Raw genomic sequence first — 25,009 nt, 5'->3', positions numbered from 1 at the left:
CCACTGACCTGCAGCTGAGCTTAGGCGGGGCGGGGGAAGGGGGGCGTAAGGAAAGATGCTGGCCAGCCGGAAACCCCACAGAGGCCACTGGACTGAATAGGTCACTGGGGACCCAGGTGTCCTCAATTTGGGATTTCTTACCATTCCACGTTTTCCCCATCTTGGAAAGTGGTACCACCAATCATCTCCTTGTGCAAGCCTATCCCCCCACCTTCCTTCTTTCCATATTCAGTCTAACTCCAAATCTGTCCAATTAAATAAGTGTCTTCTAAGTAAGTGTCCGATTCCTTCATGTCGGCTCCTGCCTCTCTTCTGCTAGACCAGGCCGCCATCTTGTGACTGGACTCAGGAATAGCTTCCCAACTGGTTTCCCGGCCTCTGCAGTCTTTTACAAACAGAAATCTGATCTTGTTGCTCCTTTGGTCAGTGCCTTCGACTTCTCAGGCGCTCCCGGGAAGCACTTGTCTTCTCCCCCCACCACCACTCCCCATTATTCCTTGTTGTCTCCCCCACTAGACTGCTCTGTGAGGGCAGGGATTTTGTGCAATGTTGTATCCCCAACACCTGATAGCGTGAATAAACTTATGTAGATTAAATATGAAAGAAAGTTTCCCTCTCATTCCCCTCTTGCCAGGGTTCTGTCCCCAAGGCAGGATATTAGGCCTTAGAGTGGTCATGGCTGAGGACACTCTGTCTCTCTGGCTATCCTGGCACTGATTTCCACCCCGAATGGGTGTTACCTTCCTCTTGGCCAATTTCTCTTCCACCGATATAAGCTCCAACTGGAGGCTGGTGGGCAGTCATGCATTTTATGGCAGGCCCTGCAGGTAGCCGGAGTATGGGGGCCCTGGGCCTCCACAGCAACCCCCAAGCCCTATACATGGTCCTTTTAATAGCGCTGGTCATGATGAGCTTGGTGTTTGGTAAGTGGCTCTAAGGGGTCGGAAGGGTCTCCTGGTCTGCTGGGTAGAGAAACCCACAGACACCAGGTGTCTGGGTACATCTGCCCAGGATACTCAGGTAAACCCAGGCAGGAGGAAAGATGGGATGGATGGGCTTGATGGGATAATGCCTAGGGACTGGGAATGGACTAATGTTCACTCTGAGGGAGATTTCTAGTTATCACCCCAGGGCCGTCTCAACAGCAGTGAGATGAAGATACTGAAGGGACCCCATTCAAATCGGGGCAGTGCAGAATAGGGAGGGTTCCGGGAACGTGCTAAATGACAGAACCAGCACCTACAGAGTAGAACAAGCCTCAATCCAGCCTGATAATCTCCTCACTTGACTGCAAAACGCCACCTGTGTAGAAGCAGGATTCAAAGCGTTTGTTCAGTATCTGCCTCACACTAAGTGCGCCGCTGGGTCTGGGGACTCATTAACATGTGGTCTGGGCCTGGGACCAGAGGAAGAGGGAAGTGTATATACTCGTAGTTGGGGAGGGCTTTGGTGACAGAGTTTAATATTAGAGTCTTTTCAGTGAAAAGACCACCAAAGAATGTGGTGGTGGGCTGCTTGAGGTCTGTCTGCAAAGTGCAGACTCTTCCTGTCATAATGCAGTCTTGTTTTCACTTCTTGAACATTACAGATTAAGAAAGCATATTCAAAAGCGAGTCCATAGGGGTGAGGGACTGTAAAACCAAGTCCCAGAGGAAGAACTGTCCTCACTGAACTGCCCAAAGCTGGAATGAGCTGCCCCTGCCTCACCTTCGAACTTAGAAGCTTGCAGAGTGCTGGGCACATGTTAGCACCTCAAATACATGTTGAATGAGTGAATGAATTCCTTAATGAGTTCCTTATTTCAGGAGGTGTAAGAGCAGAGAATGGAGATTTTAACAAGGCCTCTGGTAGAGGATTAAGCCAGATGGTTTTCAAGAATTGGCGATCTTACGGTTTTCTGAGATGGGGAAGTGGGGAGGGGGTTGACCAGCCAGGAAATTAGGTGGGTTTGGAGTCAGTGTTTGTCTGTGTTCTAGGTAATTTTGATCCTGAACCCCCTCATCCAGTTCAGCTCCCCAAATACCTGCGCTGCTATCGATGCCTCTTGGAGACCAAGGAGTTGGGATGCCTTCTGGGATCAGACATCTGTCTCGCCCCGCCTGGCAGCAGCTGCATGACTCTCCTCATAAAGAACAGTAAGCTGCTTATCTTTGGCTCAGCCCATCCCCAAAATGTGTGTCTCGGCTGTACCCCATGTCGGGTTCCTGCTCCCATCCTGGTCTCTCTTTCCTTACCTTCAGAGCCATTCTCTGTCTCCGCTTCCACGCTTCTGTTCCCTCAGCCTGCAGCTGACCGGCTCCCGCCTTCCTTACAGCACCCAGCCTTGTGGGGGACCCTTGTGATCACCAGCTCCCCCAGCCTGTCCTCAGGCTGCCTTCTCCCTGCCTGTCAGCCACAGTTCCTGCAGACATCTCTGGCTCGTCCACTGCTTCTTCCCGGTCTCCTTCCCTGGGTCTTGCCTTATTCTCCTTTACCCTTAAGGGTTCATGTCCACCAAAGTTTGGGCCTTAGCTGTCTTCTTGCTTTACTCTTCCCAGAGGATTTGCTCTGCTTCCTCCTGAATTTGAATGTTAGGCCAAACTGTCATGTCAAATGGCGCTCTGGAGAGCAACACCTCATTTTTCAATTTGCTGAAAATTTACTACATTTCCCTGTTCCTCATGCCTGCTCTTCCACACAATGCCTCACACTTTTCTTTTTCTTCTCCTCTTTCTTTCTCTCTCTCCCTCCCTCCCTTCCTCTTTCTTCTTTTTCTTTCAGCTGGGTGCCCCTCCCTTACCCTTTTTAAAACACAAAACATGTATTGTGTGCTAGCACTATTCTAAGCACTTACAACCCTCTGAGATAGGTATTGTTATTACTACCCCCCCCATTTTGCAGATGAGGAAACAGAGGCACAGAAAGGTCAATACCTTGCCCAAGTCTCCTAGAAGCTGAGTCACAGTTTGTGTGCTCTTAAACAACTACAATACTCTTAAAACACTACAGAGATGGTGCTCTTAACCACTACATCAAATTACCTTCGAATTCAAATTCAAGTCTTTTTATTACACTTCTTTTTTTTTTTTTTAAAGATTTTTTTTTTTTTTTTATTCATGAGAGACAGAGCGAGAGAGAAAGGCAGAGGGAGAAGCAGGCCCCCAAGGAGCCTGGGAGCCCGACGCGGGACTCGATCCCAGGACCCTGAGATCATGACCTGAGCCGAAGGCAGACGCTTAACCATCTGAGCCACCCAGGCGCCCCTTTTTATTACACTTCTTAAACATAGATATGGTCCAATGTCAGAGTATTCAAGCATATCAAAGAGAAGCCTCTCCCAACTTCTCCTTATAGGGTCCCGGCCGAAGTGCTGGTCCCCCCTCCCCAGCAAGACCAAACTCAGCCCCCTCCAACCATCACTGTATTTTGAGTGGCTCTTTCCCACTAACCTTCCACAGAATTCATAGCTGGTGACTCCCTGGCATTCCCTGCCCCTGCCCAGTTCCAGAAATCTGCCTTTTGGGGGACCAGGGAAGAGTGTGGGGGCAGTGATGCTAAGTCCATATGGAGTAACGGGATGGAGGGGCTTGGGGCTGTGCCTGGGACCTGGGATCTCTGTATCACTGGTTGCTGCCATCCTTCCCCAGACAGTGGTTCTGACATCATGGTGAGTGACTGCCGCCGCAAGGAACAGATGAGTGATTGTTCATATACCCGCTCTTCTCCAGTGTTTGGCTTCTGGATATTTTCTCGATGCTGCTTCCGGGAGTTCTGCAATAACCCCCAGAACAGAGTCTTCTATATTCCTTAGAATTTCTGCAGAGACTTTTAAGAATAAAATCCTGCCAGTCGCCTTTCATCTTCCTGATTTCCAGCTGGCTAGCACAGCCAGAACAACTTCCAGTTCTTTCTACCAGCCCTCCCAGCCTCCCTCAAGTTACTGGACCCCAGCCCTATCTGCCTCTTGTTTGACACCCCTCGACACCCCTTTTCCCACTCTATCCCTCCCCCAGGCTCCCTCTCCAGAAGTCTCTGAGTTTTGCCTTCAAGTCCTCACAGTCTGACAGCTTTTCTCCTCTCTTCTCCCACCTCTTGGCTGCTCCTTAGCCCAGCTTTGCCCCTTCTCCCACCATGGGCCTCTCTCCCCTCAAGTCCCCAGGTGTTACTCCCGAATACATTGGTGTGCAAACTACATGGCTTGTCTGTGTCTTCTACTGGTGGTGGAGGCCAAGCTCCTGCCTCACTGCACTGCTATGGGGGCGGGTAAGGGGCTCCCAGCTCTACTGAGCTCTGCTCCTGCCCCAACTCCACGTCTTGGATTCAGCTCTAGGCACAAAAAAATGAAGAGGAACCAAAGCGCTCCTGCAGGGAAGGCTGGAAGGGCAAGGGGCATCCTTGGCAGTGGGGTCAAATCCAGGACTGTGTGAGAACTGGAGGGGAGGTCCACAGCGGGGAGAGGTGCTGGTGGGAGCGGAGCTGTGAGAGGCCCAGGCCCAGGCCCGGGGCCCGGGGGCGGGGGGGCAGGACGCTTTATGGAAGAGCCGCTAGGTCTCGTGGAGCCCTGGCCTGACCCCAGGCTCAGCTTCCCTTTTCAAGGATGGTGTGGGAAGTTACTGCAGAATTTTGGGCCTTGCGTTCCTCAGCCTCTGAGACCGTCCTCCACTTTTACTTGCTACAGCTGTATAAACCTAGACTTTTACACTGAAGTCAGAGGTGATGGAGAAAAGTGGGCCCAGAGGGGGGACACCCTGAAGGTTTGGACCTATTTTTGTACCTCCAACTGCTCCCTGACCTACAAATTAATATCGGTGCTTCCTGCCAGAGCACAGGCCATTAAAGGGGACATGGAACTCAGTTAACATATGTGCAAAATGTGTAAGTGAAAATATATGCTGTATGATGCCATTTGTTATCAAGCACAGACAGAATTCCTCTAAACAGCTACAACTCAGGACAGTGGCTACTGCTGAGTTGGGAGACCTGCCTGGGAGGGCGCACAAAGGCGGCTTTGGGTGCTGATAAAGGCCTTTATGTGGACTTGAGGACTGGTGACACAGGTGTGTGGTTTACAAAAACTCAAGTTATGGTGTATGCAAGCTTCTGTATGTTTTGCTAAAGAGGTTTAAAAATAGGCCAAAGGGGCACCTGGTTGGCTCAGTTGGTACAACGTATTGCTCTTGATCTTGGGGGCATGAGTTCGAGCCCCATGTTGGGGATAGAGATTACTTTGTTTTTTTTTTTTTTAAAGATTTTATTTATTTATTCATGAGAGACAGAGAGAGAGACAGAGGCAGAGGGGAAGCAGGCTCCCCGCAGAGCAGGGAGCCCGATGCAGGACTCGATCCCAGGACCCTAGGATCATGACCTGAGCCGAAGGCAGACGCTTAACCGACTGAGCCACCCAGGTGTCCTGAGATTACTTTAAAAAGTAGTATAGAGGCACTTGGTGGCTCAGTCGGTTAAGTGTCTGCCTTCAGCTCAGCTCATGATCCCGGGGTTCTGGGATCGAGCCCCGCCCCAAGCTCCCTGCTCAGCTGGGGGTCTGCTTCTCCCTCTCCCCCTCCTCCCTCAAATAAATAAAATCTTTAAAATTTAAAAAAAATAGTAGTAATAATAAATACATGCATACACAAACACCGCAATCTGTATCTTTGTCCCTAAGGCATGTGTCTATTTTGGAGGCTCTAATTTGCACCTGTGCACACACTCACATGCGTTCTTTCAATCCTATGAAGTACTATTCCTCTTTGACAGGTGACCAAGGTAAGGTAGAGAGACCAACTTAGCCAAGTGGCAGAGGAGCCAGGATTGGGTCCCCCAACCACAAAGCTGCACTACTTTTCAGAAAAAGGTTTCACAACCCCAGCACTGGTTTACAAGACTCAGAAGGGCAGGCACCTAGCTGTACTCATTAACACCAAGCCCAAAGCAGTGTGTTTATTGCATGTATGGAAAGTTATGAATATTCATTATTGCTTTCTGTATGCTTGTAGTTTTTCAAATGACGTATTAAAATGAAAGATCTAACCACTGCAGCTCCAACCATGTATCTCTGAACATCCCCCATGCCCCAACCTAGCTCCTACTGAGGGGTCCTGGGTGCCAGGATCCTAAAAAGAACCAACAACAGGCAAAAACCCAGATCCCTCAGCACCAGGTAACTCTGAGATACAGACCTGGGCCCTTTGGTTTGCTCCCAAGTTTTCCTGGTTCAAAGAAGACTTTTCCACCTCTGTTAGATGGAAAACCCTGACGTAACCTGGGTTTTAACTTTCTAGGTTTTGTTTCTAGGGCAAGTTTTTTTTTTTTTAGTTCAAGATTTTATTTTTAAGTAATCTCTACACCTAACGTAGGACTCGAACTTACAACCCCAAGCTCAAGAGTCGCATGCTCTACTGACTGAACCAGCCAGGCACCCCTGTGGGGTAAGTCAAAAGCTGAGAGAAGTCATAATCCTCATAGCTGAACAGATCTCTAGCCAAGCAGAAGGTGGGATGGATAAAGGCTCTCAGGGTTCAAGCCATGAGGAAGCCACAAAGGCCAAGTGGAATGGGCCAGGCTGTAGATGGTTTGATCCCCATACCCAATCAACCTTCGTTCACTGGTCTATACTTGCCCACACCTGAGCCTGACCCCATAAACAGTGTGACACAGACTTAGCCCAGTCCATTTATTGTGGAGGTTGTGGAGAGCAAGCAGATGTGGAGCAGAGCAGGCCAGACCCTCGTCTCTCCTCTCCCCTCCCCTGGCATCTACTGAAGTGGGTGTCAGGACTCAGTGATGCGAAGTGAGGCTGAGGAGGCCAGGGACTGCAATGAGAGGAGAGAAGCAGGCGACCAGGGCAGGGGTGGGGGTGGAGGGAGTGAGGCAGAGACAGCACAGTGCTAGTCAGAAAATGTGCACGAAAGTCTCCCCTTCATTCTTCTTGCTGCAAGTTCAGTCTGGGTCTTAAGATGGGCATAGGATGTGATCTACAACCAGATCTGAATGGAGGCAGCAGTGACCAGATTGCCAGAGGATTGGAAAGATGAGGGGGATGACGGACTCCAGTGACAGGAAAGGACACGAGGAAGCCACTATGCCTTCCCCAGGCTGGCCTAGGCAGACTCTAAACTCATTATTTTCTACGAGGTCCAGCACCACCAGTTTCTGGCAAAGAAAAGACACCAAAGCCATAGTCACGCTGGAAGTACAGAGGAAGGGAGGCCAGAGAAATCAGAGAGCAGAGAACATGGGTGTTTTAAGAGGGCAGCGCAAGGCTGTGGTGTTAGGGGAGAGATGCTGGAATGCAGTGAAATCCAGGAAGGCTAAGGCATCAGGGCCCAACCCAGGGAAGAACCAAAAGTCCCGAGCTATTGAGGAACAAATATATGCGACGCAGGTCAGCAATGGACAAGTTCAGGTTCAGGGGCAGGATGGCCGGGGCGTCCAACCCTTTGGGCTCCTTCCCAGCATGGAAGCTACGGAGGGGCAGTGAGAGATTCAGGGCCTGGTAGAACCAGTGGATCTGGGACTCGGACAGGGGCAAGGCCCAGGCCCCAGCCGGGGGATCAGGTGGGGAGCTGTGGAGCTGGGGGCTGGACCAGGAGTTGCAGTAATCGTACTGGCAGCACTGGGCCTGGTACCAGTACTCCGAGAAGTAGGTATTGCGTTTTTCTTGGCAGCGGTAAGAATTATACTGTCCACAGCCTCGGATGAAGAAACGAATCTTGGTATCTGGAGAAGAGGGAACAGCTAACTAATAACCCCCGCTGCCTCCCATAGTCCCCAACTCTGTTATCCTTACCCCAGACTCTCCCCATCCCTCACCCAGACCTGACTTCCATCCCAGACTCCTTCAGAAGGGGCCAGAAAAACTGGCTCAGTGGATCCCCCAGAACCCTCAACTCCTCCTTCCAGGATCCTGCTGTCTTCCTCTTGCACCCCAGGCCCTAAGCAGCCCTCGTCTGAGAGGAAAGGAGACCAAGCCATGGGCTATCCCAGCAGCAGCCCCTTCCTGGGGCTTGACTCACCGTAATAGATGGTGATCACCATACATGGCGATGGGGTGCTGATGGTGCACTTCTCTGAGCCTGAAATGCACCCTGTAGAAGGGTCTTCTAAGAGGCAGAGGTGGCAGGTCCGGACTTCAGGAACAGGGGCTGGGGAAGCAGAAGACAGGAGGGATGGGAGTGTTGGCTCATTCCAAGTTCTCTGCCTTGCCCGTGAACCAGGGCTACAGCCCCACACCCTTCCAGGACTCAGTCACTTCTCGCTCCTTGCCCCTGGGCCCCACTTACCTTTTGCCACTGCGAAGCCCACCATGACCAGCACACCTACAAGCATATGGGCCTTCATGATGGAATTCCGGGGAGAAGGCAGTCCCTGGGGGGTATCCTGAAACCGACCTTCCTGTGACCCAGCTCCTTGATCCTGAGCTGCAGGGTGGTTTTGACAGTTTGAGCAGGAGCTGTAGACGCAGAGCTATATTCCTTGGCTGGGGGAGGAAGTTATTAACTTGGCTGGAGGACAGCGTGTCCTCACCCACAAGGTCGGGTTCCTGTACGTGGGAGCAATGGCCCAGGCAACACCTGGGCCTTTATCCAGTTGCCTATCTTTGTCCCTCGTGCCCTGAAAAGATCTATTCCCCCACCTCAAGGGTCCATGGATCAGCTTCTGTCTCTGGTACCACATGCTGTCCTCCCCACACAAGAGAACCGTCCCTATTGTGCTGGCAAAAACTTTGGCCAGGGACCCTGGGGCCCCAGCCTTCTGAGGTGAACATGTCTTAGCCCCCACCAGGGGGCGCACAGACACCACCTGGCAGCAATTCTGGACCTTGTCCCTCTCTCCACCCCTTAACAGTTCTGTTTATTTCAGGACCACTTGCCCTGTAAAATCAAAACTGGAAGATGCTGTTGTTGATTATACTCCTTATGGTATAAATATACAGCCTTAGGTGGCCAAAAAAGAACAAATATGTCTCTAGACTTTGAAATCTGATTTTCCCCTGGGTCTTTTCCTTGTGGCTTTGCACATACTAGAAATTCTGCTCTACTGCTAAAAACCTCACCCAAATACACTGGGCACCCATCTGTGCTGGTTTTCAACTTGAGGAGGGTGGGCTGGGCCATGAGGGTCCCTGGAATCAAGCAGAGCAGCACCCTCCCATCCCCCAACCCCAAGCACCAGCAGACCAGCTCATGGCCTTTTCTTCCACTTTATTTCATATTCCCACCACAATAATGACTCCTTTAATTTAAACTAAAAACCATAGAGGGTTCTTGAAAGGGTGGCAGCAAAGGATCGGAGGTGTCGAAGACTGAGGGCCAAGTGGGATGGGGAATCAGCGGATCGTCTTGACTGGGCTCTTGAAGTTGCTGGCGGCTTGGAGCTGCAGCTGGTAGGCCATTGGATGGATCTTGAAACCGTAGAGCCTGCGCAGGGGCAAAGGTCAGAGAGGCAGCAGGGTGAGCCCCACCCTGGCCCTGCCAGTGGCCTGAGTTTCCACCTCCCCACCCCAGCTTCTCCATGAGTCTGCTCAGTGCTTAAGGACAGTGGCTCCCAAACGGCTTCCCTCCAGAATATTGGGAAATATACCTTAAATAGCCATTAAAACTCAAATTCTAGACTACATGTAAACACACACACACACACGTATGTGATTGTATGTTTGTGTGTGTGTGTGTGTGCGGATTAGCACTTGTTTCAATATAATATCTAACTGTTCTTCCTGGTAAACATGATGTTCCAGGAAGATAAACCACACTTTTTCCTGGCAAACGGTTGAACAACCAAGATGATGACAGCTACCATTTAAATGGTACTTCAGGTGCCAAATGTTTTTCAAAGCAACTCACTATTTAAATATACCTTATTGGTCAGGTACTATCATCCCCATTTCATGGATAAGGGAACTGAGGCACAGGGAGGCAAATACCTTCCCCAAGGTTACTTGCTCTGGGAGAAGCAAACCTCAAGAAAGGACCATGCCCTGTCCTCCCTTCTCTCTGGGGAATCCCAAACCTTTCCTTTGACCCTGGGTGACTCTATCCCTGCTCCCCACCTGGGCACAAACTGGTTGGCGGGCCGCTTGGGCCGGTACTCGGGGTGCACCATGAAGAGCATGTGAGGGAAACCGGTGCCGAAGTAGGCGCCGTCCGTGTGATGGTGCCTCGATGACTTGGGTGTGTACACGTCCATGCACTTGGGGCAGTAGAGCTTCACCATGGCCTCACCTGGGATGTCCGAAAGGCCTGGGAGACAGCCAGACTCAGCAGGCCGGGCACCCCCAAGCCTGCCCCACCTCCCTCCCAGACTCAGGCCCAGACTTACTGAGCCCCAACTCTTTCCCAGGAGGACCGGCCATTTGACGTGGCCTCCTTTCCCTTCTCCAATACTCACCGATGGGAAGCATTGGCTGGTTCTCACAGTACACACGGGGACAGTAGCCAAAGTCTCCCTGCTGGTACTTTTCCAACTGAGGTGAATAAAATGAAAGGGGTTGGTGGGTAGGTATAAGAGAAGAGGCAATCCCTTTGTCAGCCCAACCCATATTGCTCTGTCCTCCACTCCTGCCTTTCTGTCCAGAGACCCCTTCAAGCTGGCCCAGATGGGCCCTCATACTCCCCTGCTTCCTTTCCTCCAGTTAGGCAGGTTACAGACCATCAGAGCCATTCGCTGTTTGTTCCCTGAGGAAGAGGCAGACTGCAACAACTTCCTGTCCAAGGTCACGTCTCCCTCCCTGTAAACACCTCAGTCAGCACAACCCCAATTAGGATTTAATTCCCAGGCCCCGTATCTGGGGTTCTTCCCCTCTTCTCAGCCACATTCCTTGACAAGGTTGAAAACATGTGACTCCTCACTGCAGGAACCTCTGTTTCCCTTACTGCCTCAGAGGAGTCAAGGGGGAGCAGAGAGGCCTCACCATCTGGGCGATGCCACGGTTGGTGAGGATATAGCGGGCGTGGATCAATCCATAAAGCATCTCGGCTGCCTGCTCAATCAGGTCGCTCTGGTTGGGGTTGTCTTCCAGCTCTTCATCTGAAACATGGCCCCAGCCAATTGCAACCATTTGTCTTACAGCTTTCTTAGATGTCCCACCCACCTCCAGGGGCTACTGGCTACACAGTTTGCCTGGCACCCATCTTTGAACCACCCATCACCTGGGCATTTGACCCAGAAACCTGGGCCTCTGGCCCTTCCACCAACCCAAGGCAGCTCTGCCTTCTCTCTACACCTCTTTAGCCTTTACTTTCTTCTCTCCCTCTCAACTCTCTCAACAAATAAATGAAAGGTATCAATACAGAAGATGAAATTCTAGACTAAAAGGTGCAAGGCAAAACAAAGAAACAGAAAATGAGACCCATGGGGAAACTAGCATTAGGGGATAGAACCAAATTACAGGATCAGAGTGCGGGTACAGGTGGTGTAAGTCACAAACCCAGGCAAAAGTCAGATGGGGGACCAAAATGAAGGACAGGACTTGGGATAAAAAGAGTCAGAGAACCAAAAGAAAATTTAGAAATTCAAGAAGCAGATAAACAAGAATATGAAAAGAAAAAACAAAACAAAACAAAAAACCCATTCACACACAGAACAACCCTGAGGGTGCCTCACCAGGCTCCAGGTCCAAGATCATGTCTAGAGCTTGTCGATAGTGAGGAACCTGCTCATTGAGTCCAGTGAGATTGAATTTGTCCTGGATGTAGTCTTCATCCACCTGTCAAGATGTGGAAGTCAAGAAGAAACCCATAGCAGAATCCTCAGCTTTGACCTAGGCACACTGCTCTAATTGATGCCTTATTCTCAACACAACTGCTTCTGTTTCGCCTCATTCCCCAATTCCAACTCAGCAGAACTACTTGAGTCTCTCTCCCCAGTTCACATATACTGCCTTCCCATAAAGGCTTTGGCTTTTCTTTTAAACAGCTACAACAATCTCCTCCTTAAAGAAACATTCCTTTTGGGCGCCTGGGTGGCTCAGTTGGTTAAGCGACTGCTTTCGGCTCAGGTCATGATCCTGGAGTCCCTGGATTGAGTCCCGCATCGGGCTCCCTGCTCAGTGGGGAGTCTGCTTCTCCCTCTGACCCTCCCCCCTCTCATGTGCTCTCTCTCTCTCATTCTCTCTGTCTCAAATAAATAATAAAATCTTAAAAAAAAAAAAAAAAAAAAGAAACATTCCTTTCAAAAATCCCTGTTCCTACTCCTGCCCCCCATCTCTACAAATCAGTTTTGTCTTCTCCTTAGGGGCAGCTGGATCTCTAAGGAAAGTGGAGACTGCGGGTGCCTGCGTGGCTCAGTCGTTAACTGGCTGCCTTCGGTCATGAACCCAGGGTTCTGGGATTGAGCCCTGCATCGGGCTCCCTGCTCAGCTGGAAGCCTGCTTCTCCTTCTCCCACTCCCCCCTGCTTGTGTTCCCTCTCTCTGTCAAATAAATAAATAAAATCTTAAAAAAAAAAAAAAAAAGTGGAGACTGAACAGCTTGGGTCCTGTGGGCAGTTACAATCCTTTATATTACCAGCACACAACTTTGCCCATTACAAGACATTTTCACAAACAGCATTTTAATTCTAACAGGCTCCCAAAATATGGACTACCAGTACCAGTCTGACAATAATAATAATAACAATAGTAATAATAATAATAATAAAGTTGACTTGTCCAATGCTATATAATAATAATATTAAGGTTGACTTGTCCAATGTTATATTGCTGGAGAATAACACGCTTGGGACTTGGGCAGTCTTGCCACTTCACAAGTTAATGAGGGGGGTTACTGAAGGGACTCTTCCTTGACAGGAAAAAGTTTCTATGGCAGCCTGTAAGAGAAGTGTGTGGAAGCTAAATATGTGGGAAAATATATAGCCAAACTTTGTGAGGAGATGGCTGGGAGATTGAGGAGAACTCACTTCACAGAAGAATTCATTGCCACGGAGCCCACAGAACCAGGAAATCCAGGACACCTCCTCTGAGCTGCTCATCTTCACGTCAGCTGGAGAAAAACAGAGTGTAAGTAAAGCCCAATCTCTCCCACCCAGCCTCTGGTATCCTCCCTCCTCCCACACTTTGCTCTCCAACCATGAAAGAGTTTGGGGCCACCTTTCCTTAAAAGATCCTAGACTCTGGAGCGCCCCTCTCCAGTTCCTGTTATTCACACCTTGGCCCCTTTTCTGAGATTAGAGATTCTCTGGAGTCCCATACTTTCGAGAAACCGACAGGTCTTGACCCACCAGTCTTACCCACACCCCTAACGCTCCCGAAGACCTGCCCCCTTCCTCTTCATGTCAACTCCGGCAGGGCCCTCGGCTCGAGATCCCTACCCCGCAGGTCTCTGCATGTCCCCGGCGCCTTTCCCAAAGGTTCCGAAGTTTATCCTTTCCAAGCAAAAGCTGGGCCCCTTTTTCTCTCACGGCCTGCGGGTGGCCGTGAGGGCCCTTTCACAGGAGTCCCCACATCCCGCCTCCGCCCCTCAGACCATCCCTCCCTCCCCCAGTGCCGGACCGGGTCACTTCCTTCCCACCCCCACATCAACGCGCGGAGACCCCATGTGCCGCGCCTAAGGACAGGGGACTCGGCGCGGCGACGACCTCAGACTCACCGGCTGGACGGGGACCGGGAACAGGGTAGGGGAGGGGAGTTGCTGCTTCCAAAGAACCGCGACGGCTACAGCGCAGGCCGCGGACCCGACCGCGGCAGGCGAAGTCGGGTGGGGGGGGGAGTGGAAATTGGGGAGGGTGGGGAGAGGGCAACGCGCAAACGCCAAGGGTCGAGCGCCGCAGTGAACGCCGGGAAATGGAGTCCCCGGTAAAGAGAAACTGGCGAAGCGAGGGAAAGGCGAACTACGAATCCCAGGACGACTCACGAACGACCCTGGCGTCGCGAGGCCCATGAGCAAGACGCTCGGGGGCGGGGCGCAGCGGGGTGCCACCGGAAGCGGAAGCGCAGTACCCCCTTCTGGGCCAGGGAGTATGGGAAAGAGAGTCGTAGGATTCCGCGACTGAGGGGCCGAGAGGGGCGGGGAAAGGAACGAGGCTGGCCGCTGGTTTCTTATAGCTCCCCTCACGCAGCAAGGCTCGGCTTCAGGCGATCGCCTGATGCCCAGGATACTGACCTCATCCCCGTCTAACCCACCGGGTCCTCATTGCCTGTCAAGCCTCTTACCCGAGTCAGGCCGGCCACTGGAGGCCCCGTCGGGGCCCGTGTTTCACCCGGGGGTGTGGTCTCCTCAGGCGGGAGGTGAGGCCGGGCTCCTTGCTGAGGGACGTGGGAAGGGTGGGATGGGCTGAGGTGAGCGGTGTGAGAACCGGGACGGCCCCGTGCGCTAACCTGAGGTAGCACCAGCCATTCTGCTGCTCGTCCCCTTGCACTTCTCCATTTCCTCTTAGGGCTTGAATGGGGCCTTCTGCTGCGGGCACTAAGTGTGACCTTCGAACCCTGGTCAGAGTAATGGTGAGGGGCAGCGTGACGTTATTTCATTTCACAGCTTCGGGGCATTCCACAGGTTTCCTTCCGCCTCCTCAGAGCCTTTCTTAACTCACAGAGTGGTTTCGCAGCTCTAAAAAATGAGCTCGGAGCGGGGACCACGTTCGGGGAGGCGAAGGGCATTGTGGGGGCGTTATGTAAAAGTAGGACCCCAACCGACAGATCCTCTGTCCTCGCGCTACCTAGGCACGTGGCATTTTGAGCGGGTGCTATTGGAAAGGTCCCGGGGCGGGGAAGCTGAACCTGGCGCTTCGCACATGACTGAGCCCTCAAGTTATGTTTTGTGTTGGTGTTTTGTTGTTTTTTCCAGTCACGCGTGCGTGTTCGGGTCGTGTGGCTATTTGATCGTCAGCTCCTTTGCTTAGAGTAGCCCCGTTTCGCCGTTCGGAGACCACAAAGTCACGGAGACTGGAGCTTCTCCCCCAAATCTGCTTACTTCTGTAGAAGCGTTAAAGTCTGTTTTTCTTTGGGAAGACCAGACCCCGGCATAGGATCAAGGAAGATTTAAAGGGCAGTGCAGAGCCACCAAGGGATTGGCTTGCTTGTCTCATATTCCCTTTATCTAGTCTCATCTTTTCAGTTCTCCCAAAAGCCATGTCCAGGCCCTCCCTCATCACCTTCACCCCAGCCACCAACCCCAGCGACCTCTGGAAAGATGGGCAGCAGCAGTCACAGCCTGAAGAGCTGGAGCCCACCTTGGATGGGGCTGCAGCCCGGGCTTTCTATGAGACCCTGATTTCAGATGAGAGCAGTGTCTCTGAATCCCAGAGATCTCAGCCTGAACCTGCCAGTAAGAGAAAGAGGAAGAAGAGAAGAATGATGAGGGAAGCTGCTTCAGGAGCCTCGGGAGGACATGGACAAAGGAGATCCCTTGAGGCAGAGGACAAGATGACCCAGTGGATACTGAGGGCGGCTCAGGAGGGTGACCTGGCAGAACTAAGAAGGCTGTTGGATCCCCGTGAGGCAGGGGGAGCCGGGGGCAATATCAACACTCGGGATGCCTTCTGGTGGACCCCCCTGATGTGTGCTGCTCGAGCAGGCCAGGGGGCTGCTGTGCGTTATCTCCTGGGCCGTGGAGCTGCCTGGGTGGGCGTCTGTGAGCTGGGTGGCAAGGATGCTGCTCAGCTGGCTGAAGAAGCAGGTTTCTCTGAGGTGGCGCGCATGGTCAGAGAGAGCCATGGAGAGATGAGGAGTCCAGAGAACCGGTGAGGGGAAGCCTTAGCCCATGCCCATCTTTCAGTGTGTTCTGCCCTTCCTAGCCACTCCACACCAGAGGCTCCAGAACAGAGCTAAAGCTTCTCTCCCTGATCCCCCAGTATAGGTTGATAAGGCAGTGTAATAGAGTGATAATAAACATGAGCTCCCTGGGTTAAAATCCTAATTCTACTTACTTGGGCAAGAACCAAATTTTTATGTGCCTCATTTTCCTTATCTGAGAAATGGGGGTATAAGAGCACCTTTGTTAAAGGGTTGTTAGGATTTAATGGGTCAATATACGTAAAGTGCTAGAATGATGCTTACCATATAATAAGCACTGTATACATATTAATTGTAGTCGTTGTTAAGCTTTGCCCAAGAACTTGAGGCCTGGTTGCCATTTCTCCTCCCAACTGTTCCCCTCTGGGTCCCTCATTGCTAAGTGGTTTGGAAGGCAATTTGTTTTTTAGCAGAAAGACTGGAAGGACTTCCCACCTTGCCACCCACCTGTGAGGCCTCAACTCTTCCCTGCCCTGAACTCTGTTCTCTTTTTTCCTCTGCAGGTCCCAATCCCCGTTCCTCCGGTACTGTGAGACCTGCAATGCCCACTTTCAAGACTCTAACCATTACACATCCACTGCTCACCTGCTGTCACTGCCCCGTGATCTCAGGTCCCCCAACCTGCCCCTTGGGGTTCCCACCTCCAGCCCAGGCTTCAAGTTGCTGCTGAGGGGAGGCTGGGAGCCTGGAATGGGGCTGGGACCTCGAGGTGAAGGCCGCACCAACCCCATCCCCACTGTCCTCAAGAGGGACCAGGAAGGATTAGGCTACAGATCAGTGCCCCAACCCCGAGTCACACACTTCCTGGCTCAAGATACTCGGGCAGTGGCTGGGAGGGAGAGAGCCCCTCGGGTGACCACACTGAGCCGGAGGGAGGAGAGAAGGCAGGAGGAGAAGCACAGGGCCTGGGAGCGGGATCTGAGGACATACATGAACCTTGAGTTCTGACCTTGGTAAGGTCTGATCCTGGTCTATTGCTGAAGTCTGAACTTGGACCTAGGCCCTTTGGCTTTTACTTCCTGGGGTCTGTCCAGGTCCCAGACCCTCAGATTTTAGTCAGTGGGCTCTGTCTTTGGGAGAGAGGAGCTGAGAGCTGAAAAATAAATCAAACTTCTTCCTCTTTTGTGTTTATTCATTTTTTTTTTTTTAAGATTTTATTTATTTGAGAGAGAGAATGAGAGAGAGCACATGAGAGGGGGGAGGGTCAGAGGGAGAAGCAGACTCCCCACTGAGCAGGGAGCCCGATGCGGGACTCGATCCAGGGACTCCAGGATCATGACCTGAGCCGAAGGCAGTCGCTTAACCAACTGAGCCACCCAGGCGCCCCGTGTTTATTCACTTTTCTGGAAACTATTATGAGAAAGCTGAACAAGTCTGGGGGCCACATGCAAGTCCCACCTGAGCCAGAAGGGGTAGCCCTTCCTGGTGGCATGATAGGGTCACCTCCCTGCCAGTCTGGTTCATTTCCAGGTCCTAGCCCCTGCCTGGAATGCCCCACCTATTCTTTCAGTCCCCTGAGCCAGGAATTGCCCAAGCTCTGTGCCAGTCTCACCTACCCCAGGAAGCGTCCCCTGACCACTGCAGCCAATTCAATCACTGTGTTTATTTTATTTTTTTCAATTACTGATTTTAAACAAGATCATACACTATATACTAAGAAGAAAAGTAAAACATACTCCTAACCTTCTAATTGCTTACAGCTAGAGGAGGCAGGCTACGACCGTGATCAAATATACAGTGCATGGTGATCGGGGAAGCCTGGGAAAGCTCATGGGGGTGATGAGAGTAGGTAGGGTCTTGCAGGAAGAGGCCAATGGGCTGGGAGGGCCTAAGAATATCCAGCCTCTACCATGATGTTGGCTGAACTAGAGCCAGCACCTCCCAGTGTACATTTTGGCCTCCCAAATGTAACCTTTAAGTCAAGGTTCTTCATTTTACTACCTGAAAACGCCTGAGGGCGGGAAGCACATTCTATTTGTCTACACTTGTCTCCCCTTCCCTTCTGCCGCTCATACCAGGTGCTGAGCCTAAGTAGAGCTCACTGTTGTCAGACCCAGGAAGTAAAATCTGCATGGAGGGGCAGGGAAGATCAGCACAAGTCCCTACAGAAGCAGCTTGCTTTTCCGGAAAAGCCTTTCATGAAGTCATGGACATGAAAAGGAGGAGTTGGGGGTGGGGGTGGGGTGCAGGGAAGAACCAAAGGACGGGAGGCTAAAGGGAGCGGAGGAATTTAGGGGAGCACTAGCGCCCAGGGACCTGTGGGCGACGAAGATGGATGGCTAGGTTTATACTCCTGCCCCGGCCCTGCCAGATCTCGGCTGGCGCCCTGCTGAGTGGCGCGTACTAATGGCGCGGGGGCGCGGGGGGCGGTGGATCCGCAGGGTCCGCCCCGCGAACTGCGGGCTCCGCCCCCGTCTGTCCCTCCCGGCCCAGTGCAGCAGCTTCCGGGCTTTGCGGCTCCAGGCGGCCTGCTGAGGTCGCGGCCACGACGCCGGGCCCGGGAGGGATCGCAACGCACAGCGCCCGGATGCCTGGGTCCCCAGGCAGGCCCGCGCTTGGCCTCGCGACGAGATCTCCCAGGACATCTCTGGCCTGACCTTGCGGAGACCGCGTCTCAGCTGCGTGCTCGGGGACCGGTCGGGCCGCTTTGTAGGATTCATAGCTCTCTAAATCGAGAGAAGAGCGCTGCTGGCTGGAGTTTGCTGAACACCTCTCTCCTAACCCCCAGTAAGAGACTGCCTGTTCTTGAGATCCCTTAAGTCAGCAGTTCAGGACTCTCCAGATTGGGAGCACCTGAGACCCAGGGCCACCTTCCTTCCTTCCTTCTTGGATGGAGCACCACCTCTCCAGTTTCTGGGGCACCTTGGGGCGTGGCCTTGGTGAGTGAAACTTGGGGTGCTGCCTGCAGAAAAGGAGACCCCAGAAACCTAGGGAGGACACCGTGGAGGTGACCCAGGCCTTGTCAGGTCTTGGGGATTCTTGTCCTGAATCTTGTGTTTGGGGTGGTGGTGGTGAATGAATTTGGATGTGCCTCCCTTCTTTACCTCAAAACTGAAAAGGAAACAAGCCACTTGCCACACTTGAGGCTGCAGCACATCCAGGGAAGTGGGGAGCCATTTCTGAATTCAGAGTAGGACTCACGAAACAGGTAACAGTTCTTCTGAGTTTGAACGGACTCTGGCTTCTGAGGAGACACTCAGCCTCCAAACCCGAGAATCGAAGCAGTTACAGGAAGCAGCCCCAGAATTGGGGGGCTCACGACACATCCCAACCATGTTCCTGCGACGGCTTGGTGGCTGGCTACCTCGCCCTTGGGGCCGCCGGAAACCAATGAAGCCTGACCTGCCTACCCCAGAACTCAGACGAGTGGACAGCTCCTCTGAGAATTCAGGGAGTGACTGGGATAGTGCCCCAGAAACCATGGGAGATGTGGGGCCTCCCAAGACCAAGGACCCAGGGGCACGGAGGAGCTCTGAGGCTGCTCCAGAACCAAGTAGGGAGTCCCGAGATGAGCAACTGGGGAGCAACAGAATGGATTCCTTCAAGTGGGACAAGACTGTCTCTAACACTCAAGAGTCTGGGAGACTGGAGACTGGAGGAACCATTCCCAAACGGGGCCGGGATCCTGTGGGCTCAAGTGGCACCAGACCTGGAGTGTCCCCTGAAGGGGAACTGAGCCCCCCTGAGCCAGAAGCCCCAGTGGAGAAGCCAGGGCGGCGTCAGAAGCTGCTGGGCTGGCTGCGGGGGGATCCAGGTGGGGGAGCAGGGGCTCCCTTGCAGTACCTGGGGGGCCCAGAGGAGTGTCTGCAGATCTCAACCAACCTGACTCTGCACCTGCTGGAGCTGCTGGCCTCAGCCCTGCTGGGACTGTGTTCACGGCCTCTGAGGGCAGCTTTGGATGCATTGGGCCTGCGCGGACCGCTGGGCCTCTGGCTGCATGGGCTACTGTCCTTCCTGGCTGCCCTGCACGGGCTCCATGCTGTGTTGAGCCTACTTACCGCTCACCCCCTGCACTTTGCCTGCCTCTTTGGTCTCCTACAGGCCCTGGTGCTGGCTGTCAGCCTCCGGGAGCCCAGTGGGGAGGAGGAAACCACTGACTTGGAGGACGAGAAGTTGGAGAGGGAGGGTGAGGAATAGAGAGGAGACCCAGGAGAGGGGCTGTGACTGCAGGATAGAGTGTGACCTAGTGCCCCCATCCTGAGTGGGGTGGGAGCAAGAGTGAAGATAGTGTGGCCTGTAGGAGAGTGGGGGCCATGACCCAGATTGTAAGCACAGGGACCTCAGGGATGGGGAAGAAACCCCAGAGTATGAGGGCATGGCCCCCCTTCATACACGGGAGAGAGTAAAGCTGTTTAGGGTGTCTGTTTATGGACTATGGGGATATCGCCCTTGAATTCACCAGCTGTTCTTACTCTGCTTTTACATTTCTCCCACTTCCAGTTTTTTCTCTCCACCTTTACTTTTTAAAAGAAAAAAAAAATAAGCGTGGTGGTGAAAAATAAAGACTAAAGAGTCCTCTTTACCTTTCAAAACTACCCTGGAGTGGAGCAGACCAGAGGCAGACAGGCCTCTGATTAGGGTAAGAGGGTGGTTGGAGACCCAAGGAATCCCTTGGATCCTAGGATCTGAGCCACCTAGGGAAGAATGGGAATGTGAGGTGGGTGGATTAAGGGGTGTGGATAGGAGCCGATGGTGACAGGGAGCCTGCAGGAAGGATCTGGGTATTCCCAGGAGCCAGAGGGAGTGGGGATGGTGCAGGCAGTATTGGCAGGAGGGCCAATTCAGAGGGGTTGGCAGCTCAGACAGGAAGTATGGGGAAGCACTGGACCTTGGAGTCCCCACTCTGGGGTTAGGGGTTTGCACACTCAGCAATAAACAACTGTGTCACACCAAATCCTAAATATACCACTACAAAGAGAGTTACCACCACTCAGTGTCCTTCCTGATGCCGTCCAGCTGGGGGTTTAGGTGGTAGAAGGTCCAGGGGGAATATTGAAATGGAGGTGGGGGGATTGATGTTCGGAGACAAACCCAAAATGAGATGAGGATTGAAAAATCATCTTTATTACTCTTGGAGTTGGGAGTCTCCAGCTTCTCCTCCCCCCAGCACAATTGCAGCTCCCACCATATCCATCTGGGGCACAGATGAAGCTACAGGTCAGTTACTGGACAGCTCGCAGACCTCTGGTGGGAGGAGGGAGAAAAGAAGAGGATGGAAAGGAAGGAACTCCAGGGAGAAAAGCAAGGTTGGTGGTAATGGGGTGGAGGAGAATGCATTCCCGCTTTTCCTCGCATCAAAGAAGGGGTCCCTGAGGCCCTTTCCCTTATGTGTCTAACCCCCTTGCCCCTTTTATCCACCGCAAACTCAAGAAACCTCTCTTTTGAGTAGCCCAGAGCCCATCCTGGCTCCCTCAGGTGACACCACAGCTCTTGGCCACATCCTTCTGGTGCCATCACAGCCTATGACACAAATGGAGGTGTCAGCACAGCCACTCTAATGATGTCAGCCTTTGACCATGTCCTCCAGTGACATCACTTGAGTCCCTTTCAGCCGGCACCTGCAGAAGACTTGGTGAGTCCTAGTCCTCTTTTGTGGGACTTTACCCCCTCACCTTGATTCCTGGGAGTCCGTAAAAAGGCCTTGAAATCCAGGCAGGAGGTCAGGGACTGGAATTCCTCCACGCACTTCTCAGGAGGGTGTGGTGAGCGATCTGAAAGAGCAGGGCAGGGCCAGGCCCATCAAAGTCCCAGTTTCTCAGTACCTCCCTGGTGAGGACCTCATGGAAGCAGCACCCAGCCCTTCCTTGGATGATATCATAGGGCCCAGAGTGAGAGGCTCTCCTGCCCTTCTGTTGTTTCTCTCCAACCCTTCCTGCCTGGCATCCCCACTCACTGTAGAGGAGGAAGCGCTGGTAACCCTGGCCTGACTCTTTCAGCATGATTCCACCTGGGCATGAGCTGGAGAAGAGCTTGGTCTTCATGTCAGGGCGGCCTGTTGGGGCAGAGATTTGGGGGGGAGACTGTGAGGACAGAGATGCAAAACCAAGCAAGCCCAGGGGACTTGGGGAGGGTGAGGGCTGGAGAGAACCAACCTTCAGTTCTGAGATCTGTGCTCCCCTCAGTCAGGTGGTAGATCCATTTCCGGGGCACACAGAGCCCATTTTTCCTACAGAAGTGGTGGCAAGGATGAAAGACTGAGTGACACCCCAGCCACACAGTACCAGCCTCTATTCCATCTTATTTCTCTTTGAAGCCTGGGTCCCCTTGGGTTTCAAGCTACCAAGGGACAGCTGGTTAGGCCCATCTCTCTTCAGAGGTTAACTAATAGAACCATTGAACTCAGTGGGCCAAGAATAGTGGATATCCCAAAGAGCCTAGCTCTTTGTGGGTGGGTGCTCATATTTTGGGCAGAGACTGCACCTCCTGGTGTCTCTGCCTCCTCACCACTCACATGCGGATGGTAGCGCGAAGCTGGAGCTTCATGGGGGCAGAGCCTGTAGCCATGTTGAAGACAATGTTGTCCACAGGGTCAAAAGTCACCAACTCCTCCTTGGTGGGAGCTGCCCCTGCGATAAAGTACCACCTGCCCAGGTGTGGCTCTGGGAACTGCAGAGAATGAGAGGATCAGAAGAGGGTGGGTCCCCACTACAGGGCCCATTCAACCTCTTCATCACCACTCTTAAGATGGCAGGACTTAGTAGTGGAGTGGCAGCTGCTTTTTTCCAACGAAGGGTTGGGTTATGACAGGAAGTCATTAAGCGACTTTTCCTTTGTAGCCCCCTCAATCAACCTGAGTAACCACCCACCTCGCAATTCTACCGTGTCTCCACATTGATGGCCACAGTACTAAATTTTTTTTTTTTTTTTTTTACTTGTTCTTGCATTCGTTATCGTAATACACCCTTTCTCCCTTCCTTTCCCAACGTGGCTTCTGGTCATCCAAGGCCACCCACCCAAGTCTCTCAGAGCCCCCACCATCAGCTTCCCCCATTCTCAGTCCATACCTCTTTCCCATCCACTCCCTGAGTTGTCAGTTGACTGTACTCAGGGCACTGGTAGATGGAGTTAAGGAGAATACCACAGAGGTAGAGCAGAGCTGCCCATATTTGGTGGACCATCTTCAGGCAGGAGGGAGCTGGTGCTCTTCGTGAAGTGGCTGGTGCCTTAACTGCTCTCTCCCCCTGCTAGTTATTCAGTCCACTCTGCTTCCAGCCCCCTTGCCTCGACCCTTGACCCTTTCACCTGCTAATGAGTAACTTCAACCTTGTTTTCCAACCCAAGCCTGGATTACCTACAGTGTTTGGGCCTTCCTCCCCCTCTTCTAGATGCCATCACTCCATAATATACCCTGGCATGTCCAGGGTCTCAGGAATTATGAGAGCTGAACCCTCTAGGTAGAAGCCTGTGGTCTTTCAACCCATATTTGTGCTGGATATCTGCTCTGTTGTACAGCACTGAAGAGAGGTGAACTGATTCTTTCATTCATTCACCTAGCAAACTGTTGTGAGTCCCAGCTATTTGCCCAGCTAAGCCCTAGAGACATAAAAATGAATGACAGTCGCTGGCCTTGAGAGCAGTAAAAAAAAACTAGTTGTGTAAACAAAACAAATCCTTGCAGTACACAGCCTGGTAAGTTCTTTAGGACAGGTATGAACCAGGTGCTGGGGCCTGGTGAATGGGAGGCCTTCTCGCTGAAGTTTGTAATTAGGGAAACAATATGAACACCCCTGAGAAAAGTTCACTGACACGAGCTCATTCACTCAACATTTATTACCAGAAGGAAGAGGCTACATCAGTAAAGGTTAGAGGATAGATATTGGTGTTACGCAGAGTGCGTGCAAACCCTAACTCCACTATTTGTTAGATCTTGGACAATTTTATTAATCTCTATGCCTGTTTTTTTTTCACTTGTAAAATGATCAAACCATCAATCTCATAGGATTGAAAGAGATAATGCATGTAAAGCCCTTAGCAAAGGCCTGCACGTGGTTAAGTCCAAAGTAAATATTCACTATAATTAATGTTTGTAAAGGCACTTATTACAGTTTCTAGTGGGCTATAGGTTCTCAAATAATAGTACGGAAAGAATTGTCAAGAGGCACTCATTGGATAGTGCCAAGTGGGTGGAGCAATTAATGCAATGAGAGATGGGGCTTCCTTAATAGATTATGTATAAACCACAGATTGCCAAAAAATTTCTGAGAGGTGAGGCTTGCTATGGGTTTGCGATTTAGTTAAAAGAACCAAGTTTGGGTGATGGGTATATGAAGGCCCCTTGTAACATTTGGGGGTAATGTTTGCCATTTTTTTAGTAAAAAGAAGCAAATATATATAAAGTACAACAATTTATAGGAGCAGTAAAGTAGAAGTGCTTGACCCGGGGTCTGGTAGGCCTGGACTTGTCAGTTCTGCCGCTTACTTTCGCCTAAGTGTACTCCCCTATCTCAGGTGTTGAAAGGCTTTTAAATGGGGCAGTACGCAAAACCCTGAGCAATTTGGCTGGCACAAACCAAGTGCTCACTAAACAGGTGTTTATTAGAACTCTTAACTGAAACAGTACTGGGACCTGGGTAGAAACTACGAATCCCAGAAAGGCTGTGGACACCGGGGACAGGTAGGCCGGCAGCCACGAGATGGTAGAAGTTGCAACGCCGCGGGGCCAGGGCCCTTGCCCGAGGGCGGGGGGCGGGGCGCGACTGCCCAGTCTGACCGTCGACCCCGGCCAGCGGAAGCCCTGCGGTGGCCCCTTCAATAGCCCAGGATCGGACTCTTGTGCTTCGGTCCAGTCTGACTCCATTCGCTCCCAATTCCCAAACTTGGAGGCGCCCTTTCTGACGAAAGTCCTGAAAAGCAGTAAATCCTTAGTTGCTCCAGAACATGGCGTGTCCTCCCGGCCGCACACCGCCGGCGAGGAACATGGCGCCCACACCCCGCCAAACGCCCACCGGGCAGCACCGAGATCAGCCCCAACGACGCGACGGCACACCCAGGTTGCTCGCGAACCACTTCCAACCGCCTAAAGCAGGACTTCCGGAGGCGCCGAAGGAGTAGCGCCGCGAGGGCCAGTGAGAAGACAGAATTTTAGGAGGCCAGCACAGTGCCGCCTCAAGTTCTCTGCCGGCCAAGACTTTAACATAGATTCATGAGGAACAATCCCCAGTCCCCAAACTCCCAAAAGGCACACAACTGTCCAAAGCCTCTCGAGGTATAGAGTCTCTTCTGGTAATTATTTTCAGGCATTTATAGTAGCCACCTCAACCTCCCACGGCTCAAGCGCGTGCACAGAAGTGAACAGCGTTAGCGGGGGTGG

The 25,009-nt window shown here is 52.2% G+C and overlaps 6 protein-coding genes across 10 annotated transcripts; 3 read left to right on the top strand and 3 right to left on the bottom strand.

Annotated features, from left to right (window-relative positions):
* The first annotated feature begins 802 nt into the window (after positions 1-802).
* Positions 803-3,890, top strand: LY6G5C (lymphocyte antigen 6 family member G5C). Its single transcript, XM_006738458.3, has 3 exons — positions 803-923; positions 1,977-2,135; positions 3,627-3,890. The coding sequence occupies exons 1-3, from the start codon at positions 803-805 to the stop codon at positions 3,788-3,790; spliced, it is 444 nt and encodes a 147-aa protein (XP_006738521.1). The 3' UTR covers positions 3,791-3,890.
* Positions 3,891-5,903: 2,013 nt separating this feature from the next.
* On the bottom strand, positions 5,904-8,986 carry LY6G5B (lymphocyte antigen 6 family member G5B). Of its 2 annotated transcripts, XM_081827884.1 has the most exons (4): positions 8,367-8,986; positions 8,259-8,294; positions 7,992-8,120; positions 5,904-7,695 (listed from the first exon to the last, which is right to left on the bottom strand). In XM_081827884.1, the coding sequence occupies exons 2-4, from the start codon at positions 8,281-8,283 to the stop codon at positions 7,295-7,297; spliced, it is 555 nt and encodes a 184-aa protein (XP_081684010.1). In that variant the 5' UTR covers positions 8,284-8,294; positions 8,367-8,986; the 3' UTR covers positions 5,904-7,294. The 2 variants fall into 2 exon arrangements, with proteins under 2 accessions (XP_081684010.1, XP_006738522.1); XM_006738459.3 differs by having other exon boundaries at positions 8,259-8,986.
* A 178-nt stretch (positions 8,987-9,164) lies between these two features.
* Positions 9,165-13,710, bottom strand: CSNK2B (casein kinase 2 beta). 3 transcript variants are annotated; one of them, XM_006738461.3, is made up of 7 exons: positions 13,559-13,709; positions 12,870-12,952; positions 11,578-11,680; positions 10,886-11,001; positions 10,363-10,438; positions 10,025-10,214; positions 9,165-9,395 (listed from the first exon to the last, which is right to left on the bottom strand). In XM_006738461.3, exons 2-7 carry the CDS (start codon positions 12,939-12,941, stop codon positions 9,305-9,307), a joined length of 648 nt encoding a protein of 215 aa, XP_006738524.1. In that variant the 5' UTR covers positions 12,942-12,952; positions 13,559-13,709; the 3' UTR covers positions 9,165-9,304. The 3 variants fall into 3 exon arrangements, with proteins under 3 accessions (XP_006738524.1, XP_030889555.1, XP_030889556.1); XM_031033695.2 differs by lacking the exon at positions 13,559-13,709 and adding an exon at positions 13,281-13,421; XM_031033696.2 differs by lacking the exon at positions 10,025-10,214 and having other exon boundaries at positions 13,559-13,710.
* Positions 13,711-13,892: 182 nt separating this feature from the next.
* Positions 13,893-16,819, top strand: GPANK1 (G-patch domain and ankyrin repeats 1). Of its 2 annotated transcripts, XM_081827883.1 has the most exons (4): positions 13,893-14,196; positions 14,346-14,409; positions 14,753-15,647; positions 16,203-16,819. In XM_081827883.1, the coding sequence occupies exons 3-4, from the start codon at positions 15,037-15,039 to the stop codon at positions 16,645-16,647; spliced, it is 1,056 nt and encodes a 351-aa protein (XP_081684009.1). In that variant the 5' UTR covers positions 13,893-14,196; positions 14,346-14,409; positions 14,753-15,036; the 3' UTR covers positions 16,648-16,819. The 2 variants fall into 2 exon arrangements, with proteins under 2 accessions (XP_081684009.1, XP_006738526.1); XM_006738463.3 differs by lacking the exon at positions 14,346-14,409.
* A 1,292-nt stretch (positions 16,820-18,111) lies between these two features.
* C8H6orf47 (chromosome 8 C6orf47 homolog) lies at positions 18,112-20,618 on the top strand. Its single transcript, XM_006752496.3, has one exon. It carries the CDS (start codon positions 18,973-18,975, stop codon positions 19,834-19,836), a length of 864 nt encoding a protein of 287 aa, XP_006752559.3. The 5' UTR covers positions 18,112-18,972; the 3' UTR covers positions 19,837-20,618.
* Positions 20,619-20,747: 129 nt separating this feature from the next.
* On the bottom strand, positions 20,748-24,974 carry APOM (apolipoprotein M). The gene is made up of 6 exons (XM_006738468.3): positions 22,704-24,974; positions 22,151-22,305; positions 21,792-21,865; positions 21,593-21,691; positions 21,312-21,410; positions 20,748-20,883 (listed from the first exon to the last, which is right to left on the bottom strand). Exons 1-6 carry the CDS (start codon positions 22,815-22,817, stop codon positions 20,858-20,860), a joined length of 567 nt encoding a protein of 188 aa, XP_006738531.1. The 5' UTR covers positions 22,818-24,974; the 3' UTR covers positions 20,748-20,857.
* Positions 24,975-25,009: the final 35 nt, after the last annotated feature.

The sequence above is a fragment of the Leptonychotes weddellii genome, chromosome 8 (assembly GCF_054177405.1).
Source record: "Leptonychotes weddellii isolate Sample4059 chromosome 8, ASM5417740v2, whole genome shotgun sequence".
In the NCBI taxonomy this organism is placed as follows: domain Eukaryota; kingdom Metazoa; phylum Chordata; class Mammalia; order Carnivora; family Phocidae; genus Leptonychotes; species Leptonychotes weddellii.
The sequence above is the reverse complement of the archived record's forward strand: the minus strand, read 5'-3'. Positions and strand labels throughout refer to the sequence as shown.